Source organism: Coregonus lavaretus, assembly GCF_964263955.1.
Source record: "Coregonus lavaretus genome assembly, chromosome: 22".
NCBI lineage: Eukaryota > Metazoa > Chordata > Actinopteri > Salmoniformes > Salmonidae > Coregonus > Coregonus lavaretus.
In genome coordinates this window covers 34,556,767-34,577,501 of record NC_140009.1, presented here as the reverse complement: position 1 = coordinate 34,577,501, position 20,735 = coordinate 34,556,767, and the positions used below count along the sequence as shown (strand labels likewise).

The 20,735-nt window shown below is 48.8% G+C and overlaps 1 protein-coding gene across 1 annotated transcript in view; it reads right to left on the bottom strand.

Annotated features, from left to right (window-relative positions):
- The window catches only part of LOC311149992 (histone-lysine N-methyltransferase 2D-like), a 59,235-nt gene that overhangs the window by 18,297 nt on the left and 20,203 nt on the right, over window positions 1-20,735 (bottom strand). Inside the window, exons 26-39 of the mRNA XM_084187225.1 lie at window positions 20,210-20,518; window positions 19,860-19,984; window positions 17,747-19,633; window positions 17,410-17,577; window positions 17,036-17,145; window positions 15,156-16,837; window positions 14,779-14,990; window positions 10,903-10,969; window positions 10,489-10,721; window positions 6,661-9,873; window positions 6,352-6,495; window positions 5,889-6,053; window positions 5,429-5,576; window positions 5,068-5,149 (exon numbers count right to left, since the gene is read on the bottom strand). Coding sequence (XP_084043351.1) covers window positions 5,068-5,149; window positions 5,429-5,576; window positions 5,889-6,053; window positions 6,352-6,495; window positions 6,661-9,873; window positions 10,489-10,721; window positions 10,903-10,969; window positions 14,779-14,990; window positions 15,156-16,837; window positions 17,036-17,145; window positions 17,410-17,577; window positions 17,747-19,633; window positions 19,860-19,984; window positions 20,210-20,518 — 8,545 coding nt within the window. The remainder of the gene's footprint in view (window positions 1-5,067; window positions 5,150-5,428; window positions 5,577-5,888; window positions 6,054-6,351; window positions 6,496-6,660; window positions 9,874-10,488; window positions 10,722-10,902; window positions 10,970-14,778; window positions 14,991-15,155; window positions 16,838-17,035; window positions 17,146-17,409; window positions 17,578-17,746; window positions 19,634-19,859; window positions 19,985-20,209; window positions 20,519-20,735) is intronic.

The following is a 20,735-nucleotide window of genomic DNA, read 5'->3' as shown; positions in this document are numbered from 1 at the left end:
AAACTAGCTCTCCATTTGGCAAATCTGACCATAATTATATCCTCCTGATTACTGCTTACAAGCAAAAACTAAAGCAGCGGGTACCAATGACTCGCTCAATACAGAAGTGATCAGATGACGCAGATGCTAAGCTACAGGACTGTTTTGCTAGCACATACTGATGGCATTGAGGAGTACACCACAGCAGCCACTGGCTTCATCAATAAGTGCATCGATGACGTCGTCCCCACAGCGACAATACATACATACATACCCCAACCAGAAGCCATGGATTACAGGCAACATCCGCATTGAGCTAAAGGGTAGAGCTTCTGCTTTCAAGGAGCAGGACGCTTATAAGAAATCCCGCTATGACCTCCGACGAACCATCAAACAGGCAAAGCTAAGATTGAATCGTACTACACCGGCTCCGATGCTCGTCTGATGTGGCAGGGCTTACAAACTATTACGGACTACAAAGGGATGCACAGCCGCGAGCTGCCCAGTGACAAGAGCCTACCAGACGAGCTAAATCACTTCTATGCTCGCTTTGAGGCAAGCAACACTGAAGCATGCATGAGAGCATCAGCTGTTCTGGACGACTATGTTATCACGCTCTCCGTAGCCGATGTGAGTAAGACCTTTAAACAGGTCAACCTTCACAAGACCAGACGGATTACCAGGATGTGTATTCTGAGCATGCGCTGACCAACTGGCAAGTGTCTTCACTGAAATGTTCAACCTGTCCCTGGCTGAGTCTGTAATACCAACATGTTTCAAGCAGACCACCATAGTCCCTGTGCCCAAGAACACTAAGGTAACCTGCCTAAATGACTACCGACCCATAGCACTCACATCTGTAGCCATGAAGTGCTTTGAAAGGCTGGTCATGGCTCACATCAACACCATTATCCCAGAAACCCTAGACCCACTCCAATTTGCATACCGCCCCAACAGATCCACAGATGATGCAATCTCTATTGTACTCCACACTGCCCTTTCCCACCTGGACAAAAGGAACACCTATGTGAGAATGCTATTCATTGACTACAGCTCAGCGTTCAACACCATAGTGCCCTCAAAGCTCATCACTAAGCTAAGGACCCTGGGACTAAACACCTCCCTCTGCAACTGGATCCTGGACTTCCTGACGGGCCGCCCCCAGGTGGTAAGGGTAGGTAACAACACATCTGCCACGCTGATCCTCAACACTGGGAAACCTCAGGGGTGCGTGCTCAGTCCCCTTCTGTACTCCCTGTTCACCCATGACTGCATGGCCAAGCACAACTCCAACACCATCATTAAGTTTGCCGACGACACAACAGCGGTAGGCCTGATCACCGACAATGATGGAGGTCCGACACCTGGCCGTGTGGTGCCAAGATACCAACCTCTCCCTCAACGTGATCAAGACAAAGGAGATGATTGTGGACTACAGGAAAAGGAGGACCATGCACGCCCCCATTCTCATCGACGGGGCTGAGGTTCAAGTTCCTTGGTGTCCACATCACCAACAAATTATCATGGTCCAAACACACCAAGACAGTCGTGAAGAGGGCACGACAAAGCCTATCCCCCCTCAGGAGACTGAAAAGATTTGGCATGGGTCCTCAGATCCTCAAAAGGTTCTACAGCTGCACCATCGAGAGCATCCTGACTGGTTGCATCACCGCCTGGTATGGCAACTGCTTGGCCTCTGACCGCAAGGCACTACAGAGGGTACTGCGTACGGCCCAGTACATCACTGGGGCCAAGCTTCCTGCAATCCAGGACCTCTATACCAGGCGGTGTCAGAGGAAGGCCCTAGAAATTGCCAAAGACTCCAGCCACCCTAGTCATAGACTGTTCTCTCTGCTATCACGCGGCAAGCGGTACCGGAGCGCCAAGTCTAGGTCCAAAAGGCTTCTCAACAGTTTCTACCCCCAAGTCATAACACTCCTGAACAGCTAATCAAATGGCTACCCGGACTATTTGCATTGTCCCCCCCTCCCCCTCTTTTACGCTGCTGCTACTCTATTATTACATTTACATTTACGTCATTTAGCAGACGCTCTTATCCAGAGCGACTTACAGTTAGTGAATACATATTTTTTATTTTTTTATACTGGCCCCCCGTGGGAATCGAACCCACAACCCTGGCGTTGCAAACGCCATGCTCTATCAACTGAGCTACGCATAGTCAATTTACCTCTAGCTACATGTACATATTACCTCAATTACATAGACTAACCTGTGGCCCCGCATATTGACTCTGTACCGGTACCCCCTGCATATAGCCTCGCTACTGTTATTTTATCATTGCTCTTTAATTATTTATTTTTTACTTAAGTTTATTTTAGTAAATACTTTCTTAACACTTATTTTTCTTAAAAACTGCATTGTTGGTTAAGGGCTTGTAAGTAAGCATTTCACTGGAAGGTCTACACCTGCTGTATTTGGCGCATGTGACAAATAAAATGTGATTTGATGATAGCCAGATGTTAGCTAGCCAGCTAGCTAGGCTAGTTGAGGCTATTTTACCGCGCTCCCCGTCCATGTCTACAACAACTCCATTCAGATTAAACAACAGCCTACCTGTTTGTTGCTCGTTGTAGCCTACTCATTTAGCTAACTATTCTGTAAGTTGTATTCTATTTTGCATTGATAAGACATCTCCCACTTCACGTTGCTCACATGGAGCCTCTGACTGTAATGCCAACAATCTACACGCTTGAAACCTGTGTAGGCTATCCGGTATGTATTTTTATGGGGCGCACGTCATAAAAAATACATTCAAAAGTATGTTTTATTAAATTAAGAATTTCAAATGTCATGGTATATCCATATATATCAATGTCACAGACACCTTTATTTAATTGAGACAGACTTTTCATTTTTAAAATAGGCCTATGATTTTTTTCTTCAAAAAAATGAAAAATGAATTTTGGCATTGGCGGGTAAGATATCTATTTCACCAGCCACGTTTGCGGGTGGTCAGGGCTCCACAGTGTGGGCATTGTACATGCATTTGTGAATAAAAACAGTCAAGTATGATCACTTACATAGTTAAATAAATGCTGCAGTGGCTGTTTTTTGTTTCATAGCTGGTAAATTCATAGCATAAAGTCAAAGATCTACGAATCCTATAGCCTATCCCACCTCGTGCTGCAACACCGCCTGGCTGAGGGCTGTGTGCGTGAAGAGCTGAGTGAAATAAGCATTTTTAGAAGCGCTGCGCACAGCCATAAAAGTTGGTCTAATATACACTACCGGTCAAAAGTTTTAGAACACCTACTCATTCAAGGGTTTTTCTTTATTTTTACTATTTTCTACATTGTAGAATAATAGTGAAGACATCAAAACTATTAAATAACACATATGGAATCATGTAGTAACCAAAAAAGTGTTCAACAAATCAAAATAAATATATCAAATAGCCACCCTTTGCCCTGACAGCTTTGCACACACTTGGCATGCTCTCAACCAGCTTCACCTGGAATGCTTTTCCAACAGTCTTGGAAGGAGTTCCCACATATGCTGAGCACTTGTTGGCTGCTTTTCCTTCACTCTGCGGTCCGACTCATCCCAAACCATCTCAATTTGGTTGAGGTCGGGGGATTGTGGAGGCCAGGTCATCTGATGCAGCACTCCATCACTCTCCTTCTTGGTCAAATAGTCCTTACACAGCCTGGAGGTGTGTTGGGTCATTGTCCTGTTGAAAAACAAATGATAGTCCCACGAAGCCCAAACCAGATGGGATGGCGTATCGCTGCAGAATGCTGTGGTAGCCATGCTGGTTAAGTGTGCCTTGAATTCTAAAGACATCACTGACAGTGTCACCAGCAAAGCACCCCCACACCATAAAACCTCCTCCTCCATGCTTCACGGTGGGAAATACACATGCGGAGATCATCCGTTCACCCACACAGCGTCTCACAAAGACACGGCGGTTGGAACCAAAAATCTCAAATTTGGACTCCACACCAAAGGACACATTTCCACCGGTCTAATGTCCATTGCTCGTGTTTCTTGGCCCAAGCAAGTCTCTTCTTCTTATTGGTGTCCTTTAGTAGTGGTTTCTTTGCAGCAATTCGACCATGAAGGCCTGATTCACACAGTCTCCTCTGAACAGTTGATGTTGAGATGTGTCTGTTATTTGAACTCCGCAAAGCATTTATTTGGGCCGCAATTTCTGAGGCTGGTCACTCTAATGAAATTATCCTCTGCAGCAGAGGTAACTCTGGGTCTTCCATTCTTGTGGCAGTCCTCATGAGAGCCAGTTTCATCATAGCGCTCGATGGTTTTTGCGACTGCACTTGAAGAAACTTTCAAAGTTCTCGAAATGTTCCGGATTGACTGACCTTCATGTTCATCTTTTACCAAATAGGGCCATCTTCTGTATACCCCCCCCCCTACCTTGTCACAAAACAACTGATTGGCTTAAACACATTAAGAAGGAAAGAAATTGCACAAATTAACTTTTAAGAAGGCACACCTGTTAATTGAAATGCACATCAGGTCGCTACCTCATGAAGCTGGTTGAGAGAATGCCAAAAGTGTGCAAAGTTGGCATCAAGGCAAAGGGTGGCTGTAAAGAAAAACCCTTGAACGAGTAGGTGTTCTAAAACTTTTGACCGGTAGTGTACTTGAAACAAAAGTCTACTTGGCTATTTACCTTGTTTTGTTCACAAGCTAGGTTGTTTTTCAATGTTTGAGTTTCAACTGATAGGGAAGAGAAGATAACGCGGCAACTCGTCAGACTCAATCTCACATGCAAAACATGACTGTCACGTTACCACGGTAACCTCCCACCCTTAAAGGGGCAGGTGAAAATGTTGTCTCATCTGTGATATTTTGGGTAAAACACTCAGGTCACAAAAAATGTTATGAAATTAAACAATATACCACATTACTTCTTACTAGTAATACATTTGTTTTAGAAACATTATAAAGCATGCTCATCAGTTTTTTTGTGTTTTCTTTGTGTAATTTTAGCACACATAAAATATTTTGTCTGGTAAAAAATCTGAGTGGCTGGTAGATTTTTAAATCTACCTGCCACAGTGGCTGGTGGACCAAAACGTTTATTTTAGGTCCTGCATATCATACCTGATGTCCTCGTTCTGGTTATGAGGAGGGGTGGGGAGTGCTGCAAGGATATCCATACTCTTTACCTCCTCAGTGACAGAATCTGCAGACACATTGTAGAGAGAGATGCGATTAACATACTGTTCAGCTGCTCATAAAATCTGACTGCACTGTACAAAACCCTTACATTGTTCCTATCTGGCTCGAAGGACCATGAAATTGCTGAGGGTTTTGGATGACAAATTCATTACCTGAATTTGGGGGTGCCTGTATAAAACCATACAGGTACTCGGAAGTGAGACAAAGTGACTCTTTATTTAAAAGAAAGACTTAAAAACACTTAAAATATATTTATTTAAATTATATAAAAGCCTCGTCTTACCCATAGTGTCCTCTGTGGTCTCGGAATCCTTCTGTACCTCAGTCAGCTCCTCCACAGCAGTCGTCCCGTTGAGCATCTTGTGCTGCACCGAGGGGGGTGGTGTGGGGGGCAGGGAGGACGGGGGTGTTGGTGGATTACTGAGGTTACTCTAAGGATATAGGGTGCCGTGGTTAAACAGTGAACAGTGGGATAATTGAGATCAATAAAAGCCATTGTTGTCATATAATAATGATAATAATTTATTAAACTTCTATAGCACTTTTCATAACAGAAAGAAATCTCAAAGCGCTTCAAAAGCAAAAAATACGCACATCTTGTTAAACTGCTGGGTGAGTGAATATACATAAATAAAGAAAATAATGCCTGAGAACACTGTTGCATAAGAGCAATATGTAGCTGGAAATCTAGACCCTAACAGTAAGTCTATGCTGTACACATCAGCTTGTTGAAAAGACAGTACCTTGGTGAGAAGCTGAGAGTAGTAGTCTGGGATGTTGTCCAGTACTGCATTTCCAAAGGAGCCCTTGAGCTGGGCCTTGCCGTTGGCTGAGCTGCTGCCGAAAGGGGCGAATAGGTCCAGACTGGCAGTGATGGAGGGCTCCATCAGGGGAAGGAGAGAAAGGCCCTGGATGAAAATAATGACAACATTTGTAAGTTTCTGTCACAAAAAACAAAACAAGCATGGGGAAAGCCAAATTAGGTATTACTGTAAAAAATGGCATCCTACCAAATATGCACTGCATTTTTTAGAGAGCGCTTTTTTTCCATTGCAATATCAAAGTTATCAAATAATACGGCATACACTAAAATCAACAGTTCATTTCCACCCTTTCATTAAATGAAAGTGTCCCACTACGTTTCGGTGAGAAAAGGTCTGGTGCTCTGAATTCATTCACCAAGCCTCGGAGTTCATCTCCTCTAACCTGTTTCAGTTGTTTCATCAGGGCTTCAGTGCTCTTCCCAACCTCCTCTTTCTTCTTCTTACGGGACTGGGGCGCTCGTTCTCCAGTCTTGTTGGTGCGCTTTGCCTTGGCAACAGGAGCCCTCTTTGTGATGGACTGCAGATCCTGTGAAGAGGACAAACAAATGCAATGAAGCAAGGAATTGCACCATCATCCCATTTGAGAGGACTATGACATTCTAAGTACATTTCTATGACTCATACCTACTCCCTGGCAAAAAGGAGAAGAAGATATATAACAGACATAACGGATAGGATATATCTGACTCACCTCCATATTGCGTGGAGTCCCCTGTAGTTTCTGCTCTAGCATGGCCAGCTTGCTGTTGATGTGTCCGTTGATCTCGTTGTGGATGCCGTCAGATGGCCTATGAGCTGCCAGCTGCAGGTTCTTGGTCCTCAGGAGCTTCTGCAGCAGCTGTTGTCCTGTCTCAGTCCTGGGGACGTGGGCTCCTGGGTCCCCTCCTAGTCCAGGACCAGTGTTACCAAACCCTCCAACCGGCTCCCCAGTCACCTCCCTCTTGATGGCCCCAGAGTGTGGACCACCACCTCCTTCCCCATCACAGGTCACCTCTCTGGGCTCCTGTTTGATGTTCTCTAGGGTCATCTTACACAGAGCTCCCTCTCTGGAGCCTGGTGGAGATTGAGGACCACCCTGGTTCTCTGAGCCCTGTTGTGGATGCTGCCGTCCCTGCTGTCCACTCTCACCCTTCTGAGGCGAAGGCCCATTCGGGGGGACTTGGCTCTGAGTAATGTCGCCACTTCCGGCCTTAAGCCCAGGGTAGTCCAGGGGACTCTTGGATGCTCCAGGTGACCTGAGAGGAGACGCCTTGATCTGACTGTAAGGACTACCTTTCCCAGCTGCACCGTCAGTTACAGATGGAGAGGCAACGTGGGTGGAGTGTGGCGTGCCTGGGGTAGCTGGGCTCATGCCTGCTTCCTGTTTCTGGACTGAGGATCCTGCAGGGGATCCTGCGTGGGAGGGAGAGCCCTGGAAGCGTTGTTGAGCCATGTGGATCTGTGGTTGTTGCTGGTGTTGCATGACTTGGTTGGGTTGACGCATCCCCATCGCCTGTGCCATGGCGTGGCGCTGGGGGTCACCAGGGGAGTTGGCCAAGGGTTGGCGGGGAGACATGGGCCTTATGAGGCGGCCATGAGGGGGCCCACCACGTACCTGCCCCATGGGGGAGCGAACCATGGGTACCTGGCATCTCATCATCTGGTGTTGCTGGGCCTGTTGTTGCTGAATCATCTGCTGCTGCTGGACACTCAGAGAATACTGAGGCGAGGCTCCTGGCTGCTGCTGTTGGACTACAGGTCCCGTGATCCCTTGCTGCTGCTGCATCTGAGTCACCACCACGCCCGGTGGTTGGCCGAGGCCCATCATCCCTGGTTGTTGCGGGGAGCCCACTCCCCCTGGTTTCCCCAGAGCTCCTCCATAGTGCATCTGCTGCTGCTGGGCCTCCAGACCTCCAGGCATCCTCTGGACCTGTCCCACCTGCTGCCCTGATCCTAGGGGCCCCATCTGCCCTGGCTGTCCTTGGCCCACCTGAAGCCTCAGCATCTGGCCCTGTTGTTGTTGCTGCTGTTGGAGCTGGCGCTGTTGGATCATGGCCTGGATGTGCTGTATCTGCTGGTTGGGGGTGAGGTGTCGGAGCTGGGGGTTCTGGGCTATGATAGCCTGGATGTTGACTGGGGTGCGTATCTGACCAGGTGGACCTCCAGGCCTCTGGCCAGGCATCATGCCCTGCTGCTGGGCTCTCAGCATGCCCATCATGGCCTGCTGCTTCTGCTGCTGGGCCATGAGGGCCTGTTGCTGGGGACTAGGGTGGCCTGGCATACCAGGGACGGGCTGAGGCTGACCAGGGTGGTTCTGTTGACCCATCACATTTTTCATCTGGCCCATATTGTCATGTTGTTGTCTAATGGGGTCTTGGGCTTGCTGCATAAGATTCTGTTGTTGTTGCTGTTGTTGTCTAATGGGGTCTTGGGCTTGCTGCATAAGATTATGTTGTTGTTGTTGCTGTTGTTGGGCCATGTAACACATCTGCTGTCCTTCCTGCTTGACGGTAACCAAACCAGACTTTGAGGGATCAGCATTGAGGGAGTTCTGTCGCTGTAGAGAGAGTTGTTGTTGAAGCTGCTGTTGCTGCTGTGGTTGCTGCTGTTGTACTTGAGGATGCATGCCTGCCTGTTGGTAACCTGCTTGCTGTTGATGTCCAGCTTGAGCATTTTGAGGCGGTTGTTGTTGTGGTGCCTGTTGCTGCTGCTGGGCCATGTATTGCTGTTGTTGTCCCACTACCGCCTGTTGCTCTCCAGCAGCCCCTGGTTGGGTCATCTGGCCAGGGGTTGAAGGTCCAGCTCCACCCTGCTGTGGAGGGGTCTTGGAGCTAGGACTAAGGATGCCACCCTCCCCCTGCTGCAGCCCCTCAGTTGGTTGAGGGGTGACCCGCGTGCTCCCCCCTGCTGAAGCGGGAGAAGATCCCATCTGACCTGGGGTAGCAGGTTGAGAGAGTCCTCCGTGGGAGTCTTGAGCCTGGATGGGTTGGCTGATGAAGCCCTGTGGTGGTGGTTGCCTAAGCTGTTGTTGTGCCACTTGCTGCTGCTGCTGTAGCTTCTGTTGCGCCAACATGCGCTGAGCCAGGATTTGTTGTTGTTGAGGTGTGAGCTGGGCCTGGCCGGGTCCTCTTAGTCCATGGTGCTGAGGGGGTCCCCCTACTCCCTGCTGTCCCATTATGACCTGAGGCCTCTGTTGCTGCTGTATGCCTGGCTGGGCCCCCATCAACCCTGGCTGGGCCCCCATCATGCCTGGCTGAGCAACCATCATGCCTGGAGGCTGGTTCATAGGCTGCCCTCCCATCAGGGTCTGAGGTGGCTGGGCCACAGCCTGCCCTGGTACCATTCCCTGGGGCACCATGGCCTGGTTGGGCATAATTCCCTGTTGGAGGTTTGGTTGTTGTTGTTGACTAATCAGAGAGTTACCCATGACGCTTGGCTGTGGCAACATACCTGGTTGGACACCTGGATGTGGCATGGGCTGCTGGCCTTGCATCATCGCCTGTTGTTGCTGCTGCTGTTGTAGTTTCTGGATCATCTGCATCCTGTGTTGTCTCTCCTGGAGAAGTCTTGGGTCTGCTCCTTGGACTCCTCCTGGACCCTGGGGGAAGAACCCTGCAGGAGGACAAACAGGAGGACCAGGGGATCTGACTCCCAGGGCTCCGGGGTGCTGGCCTCCTCCCAGGAACGGCTGCCCCTGTGGGGGCATTCTGACAGGCATACCTCCCTGGGGCATGATTCCTGGAGGTTGGCCCATCATGGGAGCTCCTTGCTGGCCCATCATCATCTGCCCGGGCATCTTGGAGAGCATGTGGGTCCCCTGGGTGGAGGGCCCTGGGGCCAGGAGACCAGAGCCCTGCTGGTGCTGCTGCTGCTTGCTCCTGTACTCTGCAATCAGGTTGGTGTGTTCCTTTTGCTGCTTTCGCACCTGAAACACAACGAGAGATATGGGTTAACAGGAGCCTAGTACCATGTTAAAGTAACTGTCCAGTGTTTCCAGATTTCTATGAAATATGACTTAGAATTAGAAATATGGGTGAAATCGTTTTCCTTCCAAAAAATAGTAATTATGTTAAAAGGGACATTTCACCATTTAGCAAATTCAAATTCATCATCTAAAGCACCACCCCAACTTTAAAATATGTGAAAATGGCACAAGTTGAAAAAAAAGCAGCTTTTCTGTGTTGGAAAGGCGTGGGCATACCCCAACAACAGAATGTGTGGGCGTATACCGGTCATTAAATATATTAATGTGAGTAGACCGCTGACTGGCCAGCTACATCATCCTCCATGAGGAAATAGCAAGCATTTTTTAAACAGTCTGATACAAGATTGGGGTGGGGATTTTGAAGTGTTTTTTATCCAATGTATGCTTTGGGCACAAATACACGATGAGTCAACAACATTATTTGGGTATGAGTTAACAGAACATGAACTTTTAAAAGTGAGACTTTCACTGGACAGTTACTTTAAGACTGGAAAGCATGATGGTGGGTGGGTGGGTGGATGGATGGGGTAAGGATTTTCAGAGAGTCTTCCCCACCTGGTCCAGCTGTTTCTGGATCTTGCTCTGCTCCTCTGTGACCAATTTGAGTTTCTCTGCGTCAGCCTCGGCAAAATCACGGCCTGCCTTTTTGGCAGTGCGCTGCTTGGCACACAGAGCCTTACGGGACTTGCGGTGAGCTCCGATCTGCTCCTCCAGGAACTTGAGCTGCATCTGCAGCAGCTGCTGGGTGTGTAGGAGCCACTCTTCATACTGATGCTGCTCTGTATCGTCTGGTAGGGAAAACAGGGGGGTGATTAGTTGACCAATTCAATCAGGTGTGCGTGTACTGGAATACATCAAATTATGTACAATGGCTGTGGGTACTCAAGAAGAGGTTTGGGGAAACACTGGACTACATCAACTAACAAATATATGTAAGTATTATAAAGATGAGAAATGTGTAGAACTTACTGATGATCCCTTGTACAAACTGGGGAGGGTTGGGTCTTGATTGTGTTGGGTCACTGCTTTCCCCTTCCTAAAAATAAAAAGGTGTCAAAATACATCAATCAGCTTTTGTTCAGCAGGGTTGCCCACTCAGTCCTCTGCTCTTCGCTGTCGCCCTTGAACCCCTGGCAATACAAATAATGGAGCATCCTAATATCCAAGGTCTTAAAGGCTTATAGTAGGAAACATAGAAAGCTGCATTTAGTTATATGCAGACGATGTGCTTTTATGCCTCTGGGACCCAGTAGTCTCTGTCCCTAACCTACTAGACTTAATCAATTCATTTGGCAAACTATCTGGCTATTCAATAAATTGGGGAAAAAGTAATCTCATGTGCATCTCAGATAATATTACAGCAAGTGAGTTAGAGAGGATACCATTTAAAGTGGTGCATGACCACTTAACTTACCTGGGACTAAAAATATCTAGAAATCCATCTTCAAGCTTAACTACAGTGAGCTGGTTGCAAAGCTAAAACAAAACAGAGAGCTGGAGAATATTGCCTCTTTCTATGATGGGGCGCATTAATGCCATTAAAATGGTTTATCTTCCCAGGTTCCTTTATCTTTGCCAGAATCTTCCAATTTGTCTTACCTTATCATTTTTTAAGACTTTGGACTCAACAATCGTATAATTTGTCTGGGGTTACAAAAACCATCGTATTTGTAAAGCCCACATACAAAACGCCAAGGAAAGTGGCGGCTTAGGCATACCCATCTTTAAGCATTATTACTGGACTGGGCTGCAAATGCCAGGACATTAACGTACTGGCAACTTGGTTTCCCTGATAAATTGGACACTGTTGCCCCCGTGGCTAAATATGGAAGTCAAGTCTGTAACAAATTCCTCCAATGCAGAGTACCCAAACAAACTGACAGGCAACAACCTTGTTTTAAGAAATTCTTTTAAGAATTTTAAACCAGATTAATCATGTTTATAAAGGTGCCTGATACCTCTGTATACACCCCAATATGCTTAAATCATTACTTTGTTCCATCTCATTCAGATAAGGTGTTTGTTGAATGGAGGGAGAAGGGCCACAATTGAATACTTTTACATAGATAAGCAATTAGCATCATTCATCCAATTAAATAATACATTAAATCTCTCCCATTCACATTTTGTTCCGTTATTTACAAGTCAGACACTATATCAAAGGGAAAATTCAAAATGTTGACACCCTCCTTGTATAACATTCGTTTTATGATTTGCTACAGCGCCCTCCCAACTCAAAACACCTCATCTCACAGTCTGACTCCTTTTTCTCCAACTACACAGAGGCCTCTACTGGTCATCTCAAGGAGACCTGGGGTAAAGAGTTAAATATTGAGATCTCAGATGCTCTATGGGGAGAAGCCCTGTCTAGAATTCACTCCTGTTCCATCAATGCCAGATATCAATTGATACAATACAAAGTCATGCATAGACGTCATTAATCCAAAACCAAATGACATAGAATTTACCCCCAGGTCTCCCCACTCTGTCAAGTGTAAAGCCTCAGAGGGTTCATTAACTCATCTTTTTTGGCTCTGCCCCCTACTTAATAATTTTTGGAGGAACATCTTTGATTGGTACTCAAAGGTACAGTACCAGTCAAATGTTTGGACACACCTACTCATTCAAGGTTTCTATTTAATTTGTACATTGTAGAATAATAGTTAAGACATCAAAACTATGAAATAACACATATGGAATCATGTAGTAACCAAAAAAGTCTTAAACAAATCAAAATATGTTATATTTGAGATTCTTCAAATAGCCACCCTTTGCCTTGATGACAGCTTTGCACACTCTTGGCATTCTCTCAGCCAGCTTCACCTGGAATGCTTTTCCAACAGTCTTGGAAGGAGTTCCCACATATGCTGAGCACTTGTTGGCTGCTTTTCCTTCACTCTGCGGTCATACTCATCCCAAACAACCTCAATTGGATTAAGGTCGGGGGATTGTGGAGGCCAGGTCATCTGATGCAGCACTCCATCGCTCTCCTTGGTAAAATAGCCCTTAAAACAGCCTGGAGGTGTGTTGGGTCATTGTCCTGTTGAAAAACAAATGATAGTCCCACTAAGCCCAAACCAGATGGGATGGCGTATCGCTGCAGAATGCTGTGGTAGCCATGCTGGTTAAGTGTGCCGTGAATTCTAAATACATCACAGACAGTGTCACCAGCAAAGCACCCCCACACCATAACACCTCCTCCTCCATGCTTCACGGTGGGAACTACACATGCAGAGATCATCCGTTCACCCACACCGCGTCTCACAAAGACAGGGCGGTTGGAACCTAAAATCTCCAATTTGGACTCCACACCAAAGGACACATTTCCACCGATCTAATGTCCATTGCTCGTGTTTCTTGGCCCAAGCAGGTATTTTCTTCTTATTGGTGTCCTTTAGCAGTGGTTGCTTTGCAGCAATTCGACCATGAAGGCCTGATTCACACAGTCCCCTGTGAACAGTTGATGTTGAGATGTGTGTTACTTGAACTATGTGAAGCATTTATTTGGGCTGCAATTTCTGAGACTGGTAACTCTAATGAACTTATCCTCTGCAGCAAAGGTAACTTCCAGTCTTCCATTCCTGTGGCGGTCCTCATGAAAGCCAGTTTCATCATAGCGCTTGATGGTTTTTGCGACTGCACTTGAAGAAACTTTCAAAGTTCTTGAAATGTTCAGTATTGACTGACCTTCATGTCTTAAAGTAAACATGGACTGTAATTTCTGATGGACTTTTTTTTTTTTTACCAAATAGGGCTATATTCTGTATACCCCCCCCCCCCCCCCCCCCCCCTACCTTGTCACAACACAACTGATTGGCTCAAATGGATTAAGACGGAAAGAAATTCCACAAATTAACTTTTAAGATGGCACACCTGTTAATTGAAATGCATTCCAGGTGACTACCTCATGAAGCTGGTTGAGAGAATACCAAGTGTGCAAAGCTGTCATCAAGGCAAAGGTTGGCTATTTGAAGAATCTCAAATATAAAATATATTTTGGATTTGTGTAACGCTTTTTTGTTTACTACATGATTCCATATGTGTTATTTCATAATTTTGATGTCTTCACTATTATTCTACAATGTAAAAAATAAAGAAAAACCCTTGAATGAGTAGGTGTGTCCAAACTTTTGACTGGTAGTGTATATTAGAGGGCCATTGAACCTGATGCAGAACTTGCTCTCTTTGGCTGCTCAGAGTCTGTTCCAAGATCGTCCTATGAGGAACAACAGGCTCTGATGTTTGGAATGGTGGCTGCAACAACAAACAAATCCTCACAGAATGGAAGTCACCCACCCCCCCTTGCTTCAGTAGATGGCTAGCAGAAATGATTAACACCATTAACTTGGAAAATATTCGTTTTTTCCGTACTTTCTCAAGATTTGGTGTCAGTTTCTGGACTGTCTGGACAGAGACTGACTGTGAAAACTGACTACATTTTTTTACATTTTAGTCATTTAGCAAACGCTCTTATCCAGAGCGACTTACAGTTAGTGAGTGCATAATTTTCTTTATTTATATTTGTATTTTTTTCATACTGGCCCCCCGTGGGAAACGCCATGCTCTACCAACTGAGCTACACGGGACCACCGTGTTGTAATTGTTGCTCTATTTTTGTCCCATGTCTTGCTTAAGCAATACTTAATTTAATATGTCTGGCTGCTAATTTTTTTGTGTGCTTTTGTTTTGTACTAAATTGCAAAAGAAAATCCTTTAAAATAAAATACACAAAAATAATAATAATAATACATAAATCAGCTAAACAGATTGAGTGATTGTGTGTTGAGGATCCCACAGCAAATGATCTGCTTTACAGGACGAATATTATGAACACAACTATAGTACCTTAGATGGGCCAGATGCGAGTTGACCCTGTGGGTCTCCTGTTCCTGGTGCTGACGCTAGTCTCTGGGCCAACAGAGAGACCTGTTGCCTGTTGATGCCAGGGGGTACCCCCATTGGGTCCTGTGCCAACACTCTCTTGATGCCCTTCAGTGCCACCATCTTTGCCTTGGCGATGGGATCCATAATGTCGTCAGTCACAAACTTGTCTAGATCTGTGAAGGAGCAAGCAGAAACACCGGGAAAAATATATTAAAGGAAAACGTCATGATTCAAAAAAGGATTCAGGAATCATGCAAGAGTCATGATTCAAACAGTCTTTATAAATAAGAGTCATGATTCAAACAAGATCAAACAACCTTGAGAACTCATTTATTTACCTTCATCAGGGAAAAAGTTATCAGCCAGAGTTGACTGTTTGATCTGTTGTTGCTGCTGCTGAGGGTTGAGCCCTGGGTGAATTCCCCCAGGATGCCCCACCCTCATCATTCCTTGTTGCTGAGCCATGGCAGCCATGTGCTGTGGCGTCATCCCAGATTGTCCCATGATCCTTTGCTGCTGCAGGAGGTGTGGAGGGCGTGGCACCATACCTGGCTGTCCCATCATGCCCTGGGGTGGAGGGCGATGGTGTTGGGTCAGCATGATATGTCCAGGACCCCCCTGGTGGTTGGGGTGGCCTCCCATGTGCCCCCTCATCGCCCCCTGGTGGAGGGAGCTGAGCTGCTGCTGTTGCTGCTGTTTCTGGAGCTCCTTCTTCTCGTGCTCCAGCAGGTCCTGGATCAGCAAGGGAAGCTCGCTGGCTTCCAGAGAGCTCTCGACTTTGTCTAGATCCACGGCTGGGGAGTGCTGTCCCCCTCCATCGGGCAGCCCCAAAGGGTCCTCCCCGAGAGAGGATAAGGAATCAGCCTGACCAGGAAGAGGGTATGGGAGCCCTCCTAAACGCACAGAGCTCAGGGAGGCACCCTGGTTCTCTGGTTGAGTGGAGGATTTGTTTGTTTCAAGGAGCATGGAGACTGCTTCTCCCATCTCATCCTTCACCACCGCTTGGCCTGGCTCGAGCTTTATCCTGGAGGTGTCGGCAGACTCCGAGGAGGAGGGATGGGGGGTTGAGGACGATGTGGAGCCTCCTGTGTTTGGGACTGGATTTTGCTCCACTTTTGGTTTCTGTTCCACTTTGATGTGCTGAGCTCCAGAGGTACCTGGTGTTTCACCCTCTGCTTCCACCAACCGTAGCTGGTCCGAGAACACATCCTTGGGGTCCCCTTGGTCCAGCTCGGGGTCCGTATAAGCCAGCAGGTCAAACTCGTCACTGTTGAGTAAGTCGTCTAGGTGCGGGTCTGTGGTTTCCAGGTTGTCAAGGTTACCCAGGTCGTCGTCACCCTTATCAGGGTCTAGATCCAGAGCCAGGTCATCCTCATCTTCCATTCCTCCATCCCCGGGGGCATTCCCTAGCCTTTTAGGGGCAAACGGATCCTCCAGGTCGGGCTCGGGGAGATCAACATTAGGGTCCCCTGAAGTTCCAGCCTGGGACTCTGTGGAGTTCTGGGGAGGCTGGTGCTGCTGCCCAGAGTGAGAGCTGGGAGTGTTAGCGGTCTGAGAAGTGCCTGTGTGGGGCTGGAGATGGGGTTGTTGTTGTGAGGGGCCAGTGCTCTGCTGGGGCAGTAATAGACCCATACCACCCTGCTGTAGCCCCAGCCGTGAGTCTCTGACCCCGTCTGTCTGAGAGTCCATACCCTGAGTCATTGGATGATGAACAAACTGGCCGGGGGCCATTTCCTGCTGCTGGGTGATGTAGAGGCGCGGCCGTTGCTGGGGCCCTCGTTGGAGAAACTGGGTCCCCAGGGGCAGCCTCTGGGAGTTGTGCCTCAGCTCGATGAACTGTGGTGGGGGTCCTCCGGGGTCCATGCCGGGCTGCATGTTGATGGGGGTATTGAGGTGGTGCCTGGGGCCCACACCCTCCATGCCAGGCTGGGGGAACCGACGGGGACCTGGGCCCTGCTGCCACTGGCCAGGGAACGGAGGTCGTCCATACATGCCCTGGGGGTTGGGGGGCCCTGGTTGTCTACAAAAGAGAAATACAGACAAAATGTCAAAACGTACTGTAAGCTAGTGAGAAAGTGTTGTGCACAAAGGTTATCTTTGCTGAAATAACTCCTGATGGCATTTATTTCAAATGTACAGCTATGTGTGCATTTAAGAAAGAGACAAAACACAGAAGGAAGAAAGAGGTGGAAGAGAAAGGAGAGATTTGAGTGTATACCTGAGCTGGTTGGGGTCCATCATGGCAGGGGTTCCTGGAGGTGGCAGACGGCCACCATCCATCTTCCCTGCCAATGCTGCCTGGGCACCAGCAGCAGCAGCAGCACGGTCCTACAGGGACAAACAACAAGGACCTACTTTATCAATTAAAATACTAAGGAACCGCTGAGAATCACCAGCCAGACATTACCAAAGGCATATTCCGTAGGGAAAACTGTAGAAAAACTTTTTGCAATGGAAAACAAAAAATGTGTTCTTATTGGACAAGTTCAAGTAGTACCTCCCAGTTCCACTCAGATTCAAAACATTTTGAGCCTGACCCAAGTTGATGCAAGTTTATGTCGGACATGTTGTTTGACATATTATATAGTGTACCTGTGGGTAGGGTGGTGGAGCGCGGCGTGCTTTGTCTTGCTGATAGACTGCCATGTCTCCTCCAGGCCAACAGGGGGCGGCACTGCTGGCTGCTGCAGCCTCTTTCTCCTGCCGGATTGAGTTTCGCTGCATCTGCTGTCGGATCAACAACTCCCTCAGTTTCTGTCGCTATCAGAGGAAAAGAAGAATCACCGGTGAGAGGTTATATCAGGCCTAAGCATGACAACAAGGGACAATTATTTATCTTATGATGTTGAAGGACTCTTAAAAGATTAGCCCCATAGTCATACTGGAATAAATGATATCCTAATTAAAGCAAAGCAAATAGAACATGAACCTGTCTGTGCTTCTCTAGCTCAGAGGGGCTGAGGCCCAGTAGTGCAGGATCCTGAACCGCTGACATGTCCGGCATCTCCTGGGCGACGCCGGGCATAGCCCCCTGGGGTTGAGGTGCATCCGGGGGGTGGGGGGCTGTGGGGTCCTGCTGGGGGGTCATCCTGGAGTGGAAGTCAGCACCCATGGCCTGAGTCTGGGGCTGTTGCTGCTGGAGCTGCTGTTGTTGTTGTTGTTGTTGTTGTTGTTGTTGTTGTTGTTGTTGGAGGAGTTGCTGTTGCTGCTGCTGTTGCTGCTGCTGTTGCTGCTGCTGCTGCTGTTGTTGCTGCTGTTGTTGCTGCTGCTGCTGTTGTTGCTGCTGTTGTTGCTGCTGCTGCTGTTGTTGCTGCTGTTGTTGCTGCTGCTGCTGCTGTTGTTGTTGTTGCTGCTGCTGCTGCTGCTGTTGCTGCTGTTGTTGTTGTTGCTGGGCCATCTGATAGGCCATGTTGGGGCCCCGGCTGAACCCAGGCGGCCCAGAGGGCTTCCCAGAGAGAGGGTCCCCTACAGGGGTGGAGGACGGGGGGAGTGAGGGAGGCTGGTTGGGGTGAGGTGAGCCTCTGTAGCTGGGGGTGCCCTCTGGAGCAGCGGAGGTGGGCCGGGGGGGCTTGTGCAGAGCAGCAAAGGGGTCCCTGGACTGGGGGCGCGAGGGGGGCTGGGAGTAGGGGTCAGGTGACTGGAAGCGCGAGGTGGAAGCCGGGGACTGGACAGAGAATGCATCGTTGGAGAGGGCTCCAGGAGTGAGGGGGGACTGGGAGCTGCCTTGGGACTGGGGGCTGGAGGGGACCCTGGGGCAGGACTCCTGCTGGGCCTGGGGATGCCTCTGGGGGAGGGGGGAGCAGCTATCCCCAGACTGGGGCCTGGGGGTGAGAGGAGGCTGGGCATAGGGGTCCTGGAACGGGGTAGAGGGGGACTGGCGGTAGACCTCAGAGGGGTGGTTGGGTGAGGCTCCAGGGTGGATTACCATGCCGCCATCCCCTTGGTGCATCCGGGGCGTCATGGGAGCCTTGAACAAGCCATCCCCAGAGTCCAGCATCCCTGCTGGGGAGCCCGTGTTACTCAGGTCCTGGCGTCCCGTGGAGGAGGAGCGGGGAGAGGGTCCCCCACTCATATCAGCCCTGTACTGCCCCTGTCCCATCCGAACAGGTGAGGACACCTGGGAGGGGGAGGAACCGTATTCTGGACGCCCCATCCCCTGCTGCTGGCCTCGGAATGGGTCTCCATAGTGGGTGGTGTGGGGCGGCGAGAAGAGAGGGGAGTCCCCAGGCCCTCCACCCCTGGACCGAGGGCTTTCTGGGGGGCCTAGGTGCTCCTGAGAGCCCTGCTGTGACTGGGGTAGGTGACCCTGGATCTGTTGCTGCGGCCTGAAAAAGGGGTCCACCTGCTGGGCCCGCCGGGGAGTCCCTGGAGTCCCTGGTTGCATGTCGAAGGGGCCGAGGCTTGCCGGCCGTCCCTGAAGAGGGCCCTGTGGGCCGGGGTGGGGGTAACCTGAGGAAGAGGCCTGGCCCTGCATAGGGCTGGAGGCGGCCTGGTGGGAGGAGTACGGGGTGGTGGGGTGAGAGTGGTGAGAGTGGTGGGGGGACTGGGGAGGCAGCTTGGCAAAGGGATCTGTCCGCATATCTGCCGATGCCGAGCCCGGGGTCTTGAGAGGACCGTCGGGGAAGAAGACGGAAGAGGATCCCGAGTCGGGGTGGAAGGGGAAGGGGCTCTCTGCTGAGCTGGGCTGAGAGGGGTTGGAGACAGAACCTGAGGGCGGGGGGATCTGGAGGTGCAGGCTTGGACGTTCACCTTTGACCCGAACAACACCACCACCATCCTCCGTCTTGATGGGCCGACACACCTGGCTCTCTGCCTGCTGTATAAGAGAAGAGACAGTTAGAGAGAAGCAAAGAGACTGTATTTAGACATCCTTACAGTGACAACTGTATGCTTTGGGCTGGTTTCTTAGACCCAGATTAAGTCTCGAAGTGCATTAAAAGCATTGTCATTGGAAATTCTAAACATTTTTTAGTTTAGGAGTGGGCTTGATCTGGATCAAGGAAGCTGGCCCTATGAATCAATTATCTGGCCTAAACTCCCACCTTCTGTGCCTTGTTGATCCGCTGAGCTGCTCTGTTGTCTTTGGCCTTTTGCAGAAAAGGAACCTTGTCTGCAGCTGAAACCTTCCTCCAGATCTTCATGATCTGTTTACACCGACTGGACCAGTCTGTCAAAGAGAAGAGAAGAGAGAAGATCACAACTTACATTATTTATATTCCGGTAAACTGAAGTCAAAACATTTGACATTTGGTTCATTTTCAGAGATAACAAAAAAGTTTGTTTCATTAGAACTTTGGAAGCACCATCTCATCCGGAGCAAACGTCCTAAAAATGAGAACAGTGCACTTTTTCATTGTCTTTTTTAAACTAAGATCTCCCTCCATCCACTCACCTGGGTAGTCCTGTCTGAGAGTGGGGAAGTTTGTGTTTGCGTAGAGTACAGGGGAGATGGTGGACATCTCTCCCAGCTCCTCATCCTTCTCCCAGCGCTGGAGGCTGCGCTGGTTATAGGACAGCCCGTCTCCATCTGCCTCGCCGGGGGTAGGAGGAGTGGAGGGGGTGGCAGGGGTGGAGGGGGTCGCCCATGGGCTCTCCTCTCCCCCGTCTGGACTGAACAGGCCTCCCCGGTCCCGCATGTCGAAGAACGGCGATTGAGAGAGTCCAGGGAAGGAGTCCATCACACCAGCTGAGGGCAGGGACCCTGAAAGGGATCAGCTTGTATGAGTGACATGTCCTGCTTTACCATGAGCCTAACGGTTCCTGAACAACATAAAGGGTCCTTTATAACAACACAACAAACTATTGCTCCATATATCATCACACTGTTCACATTTTCTTCTCCTTTCTCTTAGTGAGATGTCTAAGTTCAACATCACACTCATTTCCGCATTTCTACTTCCTATAAAAGTGAGCTCTCT